The sequence below is a fragment of the Charadrius vociferus genome, unplaced genomic scaffold (genome assembly GCF_000708025.1).
Source record: "Charadrius vociferus isolate BGI_N301 unplaced genomic scaffold, ASM70802v2 scaffold68, whole genome shotgun sequence".
Classification (NCBI taxonomy): Eukaryota; Metazoa; Chordata; class Aves; order Charadriiformes; family Charadriidae; genus Charadrius; species Charadrius vociferus.
Window position 1 is genome coordinate 2,239,741 of NW_009649946.1, and position 11,817 is coordinate 2,251,557.

The 11,817-nt window shown below is 41.3% G+C and overlaps 1 protein-coding gene across 1 annotated transcript in view; it reads right to left on the reverse strand.

Annotated features, from left to right (window-relative positions):
* Positions 1–11,817, reverse strand: part of RPS6KA2 (ribosomal protein S6 kinase, 90kDa, polypeptide 2) — a 170,354-nt gene that overhangs the window by 61,424 nt on the left and 97,113 nt on the right. The window contains exons 4-6 of the mRNA XM_009891451.1: positions 7,673–7,753; positions 6,786–6,865; positions 3,426–3,532 (exon numbers count right to left, since the gene is read on the reverse strand). Coding sequence (XP_009889753.1) covers positions 3,426–3,532; positions 6,786–6,865; positions 7,673–7,753 — 268 coding nt within the window. The remainder of the gene's footprint in view (positions 1–3,425; positions 3,533–6,785; positions 6,866–7,672; positions 7,754–11,817) is intronic.

Below are 11,817 nucleotides of genomic sequence, written 5' to 3' on the forward strand. Positions count from 1 at the left end.
TTCCTTTTTGAAGTAAGTACAGCTAACTTTATAACAACTCCCAAAGTATATATTCTGCTTGCAATTAAAATTTATTCATAGCTTTGAATTGTTAATATGGATTTTTGCTCAGGGAATCTTAAAAAAAATGTGAACCTTAAATTTTAATGTACTGAGGGTTCTTTCAAGTGGTATGAACAGTGCTATTTTCTAACTAGTCTTCTTTGACATCAACAGTTCCGATGAACTTCATTTTAGGATCCTTACAGAGCTGACTGAAGCAATCTCAAACCTATTAGCAGTTACTTTTGGGAGCTTCTGGAGGACAGCAAAAGCACTGAACAATGAAAGAAGGTCAAATGCAGTGTCTATCTTTTAACAAAAGGGGAGAGAGAATTGGGAAATTACAAACAAATTCATCTGTCTCTGGTTCTGCAAATCTGATATGGTAAACCTTGTGCTTTAATCAGACTGGCAGTGCTTCTCCTGAAGTCGTGTGTGTAATTCTGCACATTGCACTTCAAAAGGGATATGGATCAAGAGAAACCAAAGTGGAGGAACAAGGATGGTTGAACACCCAGAAAACTGACTGGTGAAGAAGAGTTTGGTAGCTGCAGTGTTTAGGGTACAGAAGAGAGGTCCAAGGACACAGAGGTGTTCACAATTCTCTGAGGCTGATGCTGAGAGCAGAATGAGCCGACTGGGGTGTTGAGGACAGGCCAAAGAGCAATGGCCTGCAACTGCAGCAAAGAGATTTCAAATTAGCTATTAAGAGCAACTTTCTAGATGTACAACTGGGGGAGCACTGCATGGAGTTTCCACCATCTGTTTTAAGAGTAGGTTAGCAACACATCTGGAATGACCTTGATATATTTGACCTTCTCAGAGGCAAGGGGAGGATGGTCCTAAATTTCTTTTATCATCTTATTTAGAGAGCTATCCTTTCCCAGACATAACTTAAAAATATAGCACTTTTTTTCTCCTTCAGAATGATTTTTTTTTTCCTGCTGTACCTGCTTTTTTACTCTAAACCTAAAGTTCCTGTGAAATCATAGGCTGTCATGCTCTGCTGTCCAAGGCATGGCTACAGGTGGGCTTTGCACTTACAAAGTTATTTTTAAAGGATACAGTTTTCAATCAAACAGATGCCTTGATTTATCCCCAGGTATGAACTTCAGTTACACCAGTCTGGGTCATTCCCTTTTCTGTACAACAATAGTTATATTCATGTAAAGTAATTTTATATTGTGACAGTTGTATCCAGATTCAACTGTACCACTGGTATCTATTTAACCACACATCAAAGACAATAAACCATACATTCAAAAGTTAGGATATATCAGAATGAGGGCTGCCACCTTAACTTTACACAAACATCTCACTGTATAATTACATGATGATACTTTTTGTTTTCTTCCAGTGAGTTCTTACCTCAGTTGGCAGAACAGATAACATACTCGGGGATTTTAGCAGAGCGGTACAGTGACGGGGATGGCTGGCTGGTCTCAGCTCAGATGAAAATGCACAGAGAACTGGGCTCCGTCTTTGCCTTTTCAACATGTCTCTGTCTGACAACGGCAAATCAGTGACACCTTCCTTTCTTAGGTGAGCTCTGACTTCTCAATTCACTGATCCCTGATTTGAGACACTGCAGTTTGGACTGCAGAAATTTTAAGTGCTCTCACTTGCAACTGAAGTCAGTGAGAGCTGTGCTTTGAAACACAAAGTGACACATAATGCTGAGAACTCTGAAAAATCAGGCTCGCAGTATCTCAAATACAGTGAATAGTTTTGACATGCACTTCATTTTCCTCTCAGTTTCTAACTTCCCCTAAAGCAAAAAATTACAGCATGTGCCTATAAACGTAACAGCACCATGACTTATATTTGAATATACAGGCTCATATTTGGATACCTTCTAATAGCAGCTTCATATATCATGTGTTAGCTTGAAAAACAGCTTCATGTTACACCAGAAAGAAAAGTAGTGAGTGATTCATACTCTCTAGAAACAAAGTTCAAATCTGAAAACCTATAAATGGGGTTATTCTATTATGTACATGTTTGTTGATGCTGAATGAATAAAATAGCAAATCAGAACAAAGTTGAAACTGAAGAGCTGCTGGCAGACGATGCAACTGCTGGCGTGTTGCTGGCATGACAGTGGCAGCAATGGTGTGACCGTTGCCTATCTGCATTTCACATTGTGTAACAAACTGGTACCTTATCCCTCCAGCAGTTTAATTTGGAGGATGACTTCCTGTATTTGATAGACTATGTGTTTCAGTTTTGGTTGCGTAAACCGGAGAGACTGGAAATTTTGGTCATCTGCGAAAGTGTCTCTAGCTCGAAGTACTGAGAGCTCTGATTACATACATCTGTATGAAGTCATGTACTACTACTACCATTACTGTTGTAAACAAAACATAAAATTGAATTTAAAGTACAAATCACACAGTAGTGTATTGTAGGTAAATAGTCTCCCTCCCCTTCAACTTCTCACCTACAAAATCCACCTTCCATTACTCTTGCTCTTTTATTTTATCCACGAGTATGAAAGCAAGAGCGCCTCATTTTAAAGAATAAGCTGCATATTTTTGAACTTTATGTCACAAAAGGAAAAGGCTGCTCTGCTGTTATACTTGGAAGTGTAAACAACAGCCAAAGCGACTGCTCTCAGCGGTCATCTTTACAAATGACAGAGACGATTACATTAAAAAGGCTGGTAACTTTGAAATGCTGCAGCCTGGTTTATTGGAGCCGTCACAGAAGATGCAGGCAAAGCACCAGGCAAGTGGCATGGAATAAAACCAATATCCCGTCACTCCCAGTGATAACACCGAGGGTGTAATTTAGTCTATTAACATACTGCAAAGAAGAAAGAGAAAGGAAAAACCTTCAAAATATTAGGAATAGGAAATAGCTGCAAATATAAGCAGGAATAATTAGTGGGAAAATATTTTGGATTGTTAATAAAAGTGTTTTTAAAATCCTGATTATCATGTGTCTCGTCAGCTAATATGCACACTAGTTTTCAGAAATGCTCATTTACTTTAAGAAATGGCTGCAATAAGACTGAATGGTGCCATGACATATTTCGTATGAGCTGGAGGTGGAGTTGCTTTAAGCAGTTTATACCCCACCTAGGGGAAGGGCAGACTAAATGCTGCAAATGGACAACAGTGCTACTGAATTCAAAGGCACAGAGATCTGAATCCTGTGCTGAGATCATTCACTAAACTGAAGGCCAGGCACTTAGAAGCCACATCATATGATATGATAGGAAGACCCTACTGCTGATGGTGAGGGTCTCACGCATAGAGTCGCACATACAAGAAGGAGGGCAGAGCCTCTGGCACCTCTTGACTTACTAGTTTAACAAGGAGCAGAAACGATGTAAAAGCTCATTTATTTATGTTTCGGTTCATTCTGTCTCATTAACTTACTTTTCTGGTTTTAGATCCCTGTAAATAATTCCAAGACCATGGAGGTGGTCTAATGCCAAGGCCAGCTCAGCTAAGTAGAACTTGACATCCTCTTCTGTAAACATCACCTAGAGGGAAGGAAGAGAAGAACACATCCATTTACTGGGCAGTGGTGGGCTGGCTTGTGTTAAACAGACATGAGGAAGGAATTGCCTAACTCAGGAATGCTGGAAGGACCATCATATCAGGTTCGATTTTCCATAATTTGTCTGAGTTCACATCAACAATTCTTACCAGATTCTTCTTATAAAACAAAACTTGATCTGTCGAGTACTTCTGTTCCTTAAAACATGCTGCTCTCATTCATCTGTTTGATCTGTTTAGATGACATCATGTCGCAATAATATGAATAAGGTTCAAACTCCTTAAGCTTTGGAAATGAATGGCAAAACTCAATACGTTCAGCGCAGCCCTTATTGCTTTCATATCTCTTAATTTGCTAAAATCTTGGCATTTGGTTACCAAATTTCCATTAAATAACATGGGGTAACCTCTTTGGGGAAGTGAAATGCGTCCAAATCTGAGCAGAATACACAGCATGACGAGACTCAGAGATGGATTTAAAACCCTGTGCAGCGAGGGTTCAAAGAATTTCAGTGCAGATGCTCTAAGCAGTGATGTGTTTTCTAAGATCCAGGGCTCGATGAAGTCTAAGCTGAGGGCACTTGTTTCTTTTCTATAGCTGATATGTATACTTCTAACATGGAAAGCTCTGGTTTAGGCGGGAAGACATTTCTGTAATTGAAAAAACACTAAGCTCAAAAAAACAGAGCTCAGACAGCAAGAAACCCCTTTGGTTCAACTTTCATTCTATCACAGATGTTATGAAGTTCACTTTAATTAAATTTTAATATGTACAGCGATAATAATGCAGAAAGAGAAGCTGATATATTGGATACACAAGTGTGACTATGAGTGACAGACGTAAAATGAGTCAGCTCAGTACAAATTTACATGTCATATATAAATGTAAAAATCTACAGTAGAAGTTGCTGAGCTTATTTTTAAAATTAAGCCTCTGCTTTTGGAAAGGGGCAGCCACAATACTTGAGCGCTCTGAGAAGCTGCAGAGGGCTGAAAGCAAAAAGAGAGGATTCAGAGAACAGATATCACATAATTTAATTAAGAATGTCACTCCAAAGACTAGAAAGAAAAAGGATACACAAGCAAAAACTCTGACTAAAAATTTAATTGGTCTGAACATAAAAATTTCATCAATTATCAACATAAATTTAAATTAATTATAAGGTTCAAAATAAATAATGTAGATCAGAGATGAAATCAATAGAATCAAGGAAAATCTAATCTATATAGATACACCCAGCTAAATCAGACATTTCAGAGAAGAGAGAGATGAGCTTTGGGTGCGCACACGCTGTAGTAGAAGGGATCTGACTGAAAGTGTGCTGAATTCAATACTGGTGGACCAAGTCTGCAATTAACAATTGCAAGCAGCACAAATTTTCCCATAATGTCTTCCCTTGTGATGCCTTGCCACTAAAGAGCTGCAAAGTATAGGCAGACAACATGAGCTGCAAACACTGAAAAGAGAAGGATGTAAAAGGACTGTCAAGTTAAGAGGGCTCATTCTCAATAGTATAAAGCAGAGAAGCCTGTGTGTTGCATTGGAAAAGCTTTGGGGAAAATGTGAATTTTTTAAAGGGGTACAAAACCTGAGCTGTTCTCTTTCACTTTCCAGTTCCCTAACTGTGCAGAACGGGTAACTGCCCTCTGTAGGCAAGAATCACTTTTTCTCTCTTCTCCCATGGAACGGGAGAGGCCCTTGCTAAGACAGCATGCTATGTCCTAACAAAGCCTGATTTCATGACAAACAGCAGAAGGATATTTTTATTTAATCTTTTTCCTCATATTAAAAATAACTGCTACCACTTACTGAGTGTTTATACAAGTATCATTACTTGGCAGTGTAATTAACCTGTTGCTAATGTCTTCTCGTATTAGCCAATAAGCCTTGAAACCAAATACTTGGGCTCCCAAGCTGTGATGCACATAAGCCTGCAGCATATCACCAGACCAGGAATCAGATAGGAAAAAGAAAAGCTAGGGAATTTTTGAATGGAAGGACTTTTTTCAGAGCTTTTTTAGTCCATCAGTTACTCCGTGGACCAAGAAGAGCAAACAGAACTTCCCCTCAAGATGGCATTTGAAAAGTGCTTATTTTATCTTTAAACACTGTGTGTTATGTGGATGCTGGCACCCCTGTCCCCACAACCCAGAAAGAGACCAAGGGCTGGGGACATCATGTTGGTGACAGCATGGCCAAGCCTCCAGGGTGGCAAGGCTGCCTTGCTGGGACCTCCTGTACTGCCTGCAGGGCCCTCCCTCAGGCTAAATGCAGGAAGACCCACTGCTTCAAGCAACACAGCCAGCTGGCTTTGGGAGGCATTTGGAGACACAGAAAACTGCTAAATGAACGTAGAAAACCTGCCGCTCTCTATGGGCATCAGCGAGACTCAAGTTTGGACTGTTTCCCAGCTGCCTTTTTCTCCAGCAGCAGCAGCATCTCCCCAGGGCAGGAGCTGTGGAGGACAGAGAAGGGATGGGATCCCAGGGAGGTGATGGAAGCAGCAGCTGTCCCCAGGCAGGCAGGCAGGAGGAGAATCGATGAGGGCTGTGACAGTCAACCTCTAAGCCTTGGAGCAGTGCGTGGCTGTTGACCAGCTCCCAGCAGCTGCTGCAGGAGATGGCTTTTTCCTGGGGATGCCCCAGAGGTGCTCAAGGCCATGTTGGATGGGGCTTTGAGGAACTTGGTCTAGAGGAAGGTCTCCCTGCCCATGGCAGGGGCGTTGGAACTAGATGATCTTAAGGTCCTTTCCAACTCTAACCATTCTATGATTCTTGGCTCTCCAGCTGATGCCCTGCTGTCTGCATGCTTGCTACAGGGGTCAGCCCGTGACCTACGGCCACCTCTTCTTTCTGCTGGCAGCGGTTGTGTTTTTCCAGAGGTTCTGTGCCCGTTTCCAGGGCACAATGTATTGCGGATTGACTGCTCAGACTGTTTCTCATCACATCCAAGATATATTTTGCACGCAATGAGTCTGGGGCTATTTTGCTATGAGAATGGCTTAGTAGTGGTGCAGTTTTCTACAACAGTGATGATTGCGTGCTATCTGTTGCATCCCTATGGTGTGATTCAAATACAATTATTAAGAACACACTTAAAGGTGCAAGATGATACAGCTCTATTACATATATATGGCAGGACTATTTCCAAGGCAATTTTTCATTCCCACCAACTTCGTCTGAATTCTGGAAATGAGGACAGTCTTTCATTTCTAAAGTTCAAATCTATCAGCTTACCTCTTTGGAGAGTCTTGTGAAAAGGTCCCCTCCCCGCAGGAAATCTAGTATTAGATACAACTTTCCCTCTGTTTGAAATGCTGCATTAGAAAAAGATGGAGATGTTGAAAGTTTGAATCAAGATAAAGTCTCTGAAGAATCATTCTCAACTAGCAGTGTATCACTCATGCCATTAGCTTTCCTGTCATTTCAGCACTTTGAGAACAGAAAAAATTAATTTCTCTATAGAACTAAGCAACTGAGCTTAGACTATGGCAAAAACCAGTATCAGCTGAGAGACAACGATGCATTACTGATATATTCTTTTCCATGCTAAGCACCTATGAATTAATATTGCTTTCCATTGCACAGGATACCAGGAGTCACTGAGGGCTAGGCATAGAGAGAAGCTCCCAGGTTTGTGGGAGGGGAGAGCCTGCACTATCCAAAATGTCCTCAGAAGACCCTTTACAGTAATAATGGGGCTCCTGCGGGAGCTGGTGAGGCAGGGGAAGGCAACTCCAGCAAGACACCACATTCATATACACACATATACAAATTTAGACTTGTGCTGGTTATTAATTTTAATTTAGATTCTCTGGTTTTCTAAACAATACCTGACAGCAGTGAGGGGGTTGGCAGATGTATACTCACCAGCTACCCCACCAGCACAATCTATCACGTTAAGACTTTATGACAAATGTATTTTGATGGAGGAATGGCTAAAACCTACTTATACTGAAATTCTCCTTGTATAAATGAAGAATTTCACACAGGTAGCCTCTAAGAATTTGTTAGAGACAGAGTCATAAGTAGGCAGGGGGTATCTGTATGAAATTATAAGACATCTAGTTACAATTCCCCAACAAATTTAAGAACAAACATGAATTATATTGTATTATAGTTACCATAATGAAGCTTCACTATGAAAGGATGATTCACTTCTGCCAAAATATCTCTCTCCATTTTTGATCGTACTCGATCCCGAACTATAAAGAAAGAACAATAAGAACAGCGACAATAAGAGGCAGCATGGTCACTGGATACAGTAGTGGAATGAGGTTCAGGTGATTTGGATTCAACTTCTCACATTGCTGATGGCTTGTGGTGTCACCTTTGGCAAATCCCACCACTCTCTAGTGTCCTCTTTCTCTGCTTTTTCGTCTGTGCAAAGACTAAGCTCTTCAGGAGGGCACCGTGTCTTGCTCTGTAGAGAACTGCCCTAACTAAAAGGACTACATTATTACAAAGAACGGGAAGGTGGTTAGGCTTTGCAGAAGAGAATGCTAATGTGAAAATGAAAACTATACAAAATTAATGACTCTGTCTCATTTAAGATTAAACAGAATGTACTCATTGGGTTAACCTTATGCAGATTAACTTTTTGTATTGTGCTGACGCTAGCAGTGTTTATGAGATATCACTGAATAGCACTCTCTGAAAGTGATTTATATAAAATATTTTAAGCTTCCAATAAACCATCCAAGCAATCAATAATAAAGAATAAAGGCTGATTAAAACCAGTAAAAAACTATTTTTATGTGTAGAGATAAATTATTGTGTGATAGCAGTGAGAAAAATATTTTTTATGGTTGAGATTAATAGAGAGTAAGAGAAAAAGTAGTTACAGAGGTGAGATGGGTTCAAACTAATCAAAACTGATGCTGAGGATTTCATAGCAAAAACATTTAGCAGAATGTTCAGACACTGAGGAGTATTCAGATCCCCACATTATCAGCTCTTGATCTTACAGATTCATTTTTCAGTCAATCACAATTTCACTAATTTCATAATGAAAGCATTGAAAGTTTCTTCTTTTTTTTTTTTTCTGCACTGCACAATGCAAATATGCTGAAAACATCTACAAGGAATGTTATGAAACTATTTTAGGTGGTAAAGCCTGAGATCTCAGTGGGATTCTGTCATCGCCTGCATGTGTTGTGGATCTGCTGAGAAGCTGAATACTCTCAGCACCCAAGTAATGAACATACCATAATGAAGCCACATATTCTGTTGCTGTCCTTCAAAAACTGATGCACAGAAATGCATCCAAACCAGCTGATCTGAAAACCTTAAATAGGAGTGGAGGGACATTTTGATTTCTTGCTCTTTTGATGACTTACGGAGGTCAATAGTGACATAGGTTTTACTAGCTCATTTAACCTAAGGTACTTTGTAGATAAAAATCAAAACAAAGGGAATCTCAGAATCTTAATCTTATCTCACAAGTGAAAAGTCACACATCATACGCCCACGTAATGCTTAACCTATATGAAGGCAGAGCATTTCTCATGCTGTAGATCAGTGATGCTCCCAGGCAGGAATTTTTGTCGGGCAGGTGAGCATTGCTGAATGCTCTACGTGGGACATTTCCTATTAAGCTTGGTTAGATAGCCTAACAAAGTGCCTCTCTGCGCTTGCGCTGCACTGCACAACAGCAGTACCCCCTCCTGTCCCCATCTTTTCAACCTCTGAACAGGTAAAGGCACAGCTCTGCAGCGAAGTGCTCTGCTGAAGCCCCCTGCCCTGTGCCCTGCTCGCTGCTGTGGTGGCCACCACTGTGGCAGTTACAGGCTGTGGACCTGTCAGGGTGCCATGGCACCCTCCTCCCCACATGCATACGGGAAGCACAATGACACTAAAGAAAAGGCTATGTCACCGCAGAAGACACCTCATTCTCTGGAGTCACAGCCCCGTAACCATTCTGAACCTAGTATCCTTCCAAAGCTGCTCTAATCACCACCTTCATGGTGGCTACTCAAAAAGATAACTGGAACCTCTAATCAGGATTACAGCTTGGCACGTGAGCTGGTGACCTGCCCTGCCCATCTTCCAGCACCAAATACTGCCTGACTTAAATGCTCTGAGGGCAGAAGCTATATAGGCTCAGATTTTTATGTAGTCCTACCACCAAAGAACCTGTTAATCATATTCTCTAGAAAGGCAAATCCACTGTCCTTTTCTTACCCTATTACGTTCATATCGCTGGGCCATGCCTGATTTTAACCTCCAAAGTAGCCTGCCTAGAGGTATCTACCTGCTTGCACCAGCTCACATACCACACGGCACTGTCAGAGTTAGTTATTGTACTGTACTGTACATGGATTCTGTACATCCATTGCCATGATATTTAATAAATGTGCAAGGTTAAATCCCTTCTCCTTTCTGGTTTAGTATTAATTCTGTCATGGCAGAAGGGAAAACTTATTTTTTCTTATTCCAGATACACCTGGAAATAGGAATTCCCCTGCTCTTTCAACCTCTTGTATTTTGGCGATTTGGGCAACGTGGGTCTGATATGCACGAGGAAAGGTTTTAAGAAGTGATGGCACTCTGATACAACATTTCAACAGCATAAGGCTCTGGCTCAGTCTGACTCCTCTGTCATCTTCCAGGTATGGTGAGTGGGCAAGTGCCTCTCTCCTGCACTTCAGAGATCTTTTTCTAGTATTCAGTGGCCCAGTCTGCTCCACTGAGAGAGTCTCCCTAATAGTTCTTACATCCTGGCAGTCAGATAATTGGATTAATTTGCTCAAGCATGATCTGAATTAGTTTTGGCTGCTTATTCAGCCTGCTAGATCCTGGCTATGGAGGGATTCCTCCAGCACCATGGGGAGAGACAGACAGGGTCTGAACAGCTGCTGCAGTGCCAGGGATGATGAGGCCTGAACATTAAAGATATTTACTTCTAAACAGATGACCAACCAAAGACGCGTGTCTTTGCTTAGTCTCGTTTGGGGATCAGTGAACATGTACCACCATGAATTTCTGCGCTCATTTCCAAAATAACTGGATTTCTCACCTATTTATAAGGATTCTTTTCTGAGTGAATCCCTTTCCCCTGATGGTATTATCAAAGAACTTCAAAACCAGCACCAAACACCTCAGATAACACCTCTGATAACACCTTTCCCCTGATGGTGTTATCAAAGAACTTCAAAACCAGCACCAGAGCTCAGTTGCCTCAGGGAAGACGACTGAGCACCCCAGTTCAGTACCGCTCAGCACATGGCTGGGCTCTGCCCCCACAGGTACTTGTCTGGCGCTGCGGAACAGCCTCTTCTTCTGCCCACCCCTTGGCAATGACAGGGGATGTGCACCTAAGGCACAGAGGAAAGTGCAAATAACTCAGCTCCCCCATCCTCATTTTGACCACTTGCAGGGGCCTTGGTACAGCATGCAAAGAGGGGAGCGCAGGTGGCTTGGGCAGGTAATGCTTGCTCCAGATATGAGTAAAATGCTCATTGGAAATAGCGCTCATCTGCTAAACTCTTGCCCCTTCTACCCAGTACTGGATTTGGTTTGAGAGGTGGGGTTTGCTACTTATCTTTAAATTACACGTCAGACAGAAGCAGCAAGCATAACCTGGAGCAATGAGCACAAAGTCATGAAAATTGTTTGCATGATCTTGGACAAATTCGTTCTCACTGAAGTAATCCCTGGTGTTACCAGACAAAAGAGACAGACTGGTGGAGCCTGTAACAGTGGAGGAAGCACCTGCTACCCTGAAATAAAAACAGTTCCCATTTCCAGGTATTAATGTGGTAGGAAAGAGAAGTGCAGGCAGCTGAGGATACATGCAAATAAGTAGAGCTTATCCACTTCTGTTTGTCTAGCTCTGAACATCAAAGAGGAGGATGTTACTGCTTACTTTATGTAACACTGAATGCTTAAGGAGTGGGTTTTATTTAAGGTATGAATTTTTCCTTCTTGGGCTGTTTTAATTCTTATAACCATGAAGTATAGAAGGGAAAGGGGAAAAGGGAAAAGTATATTCAGAGCATCTTCCAAGGAGAGGAAAAAAGTTCCTTCTCAATAACAGACTAGCTTTATATTTTCTGAAACAGAAAATAAAACCATAATCCTGCTTCCCTTTATGAAGCTCTCAGAATAGCAAGTTTGGTTGAGATTTAAATATGGAAATATAAATTAAATTTCAGCCAATGAACTTTCTGTCCATATGTCTCACTTGAAAACTAAGAGTCAGTGCATCTCTAAGCTATGTACGCCGTCAAGTAATGATAATCTAGGGACATCCCTTCACGTACAGGCA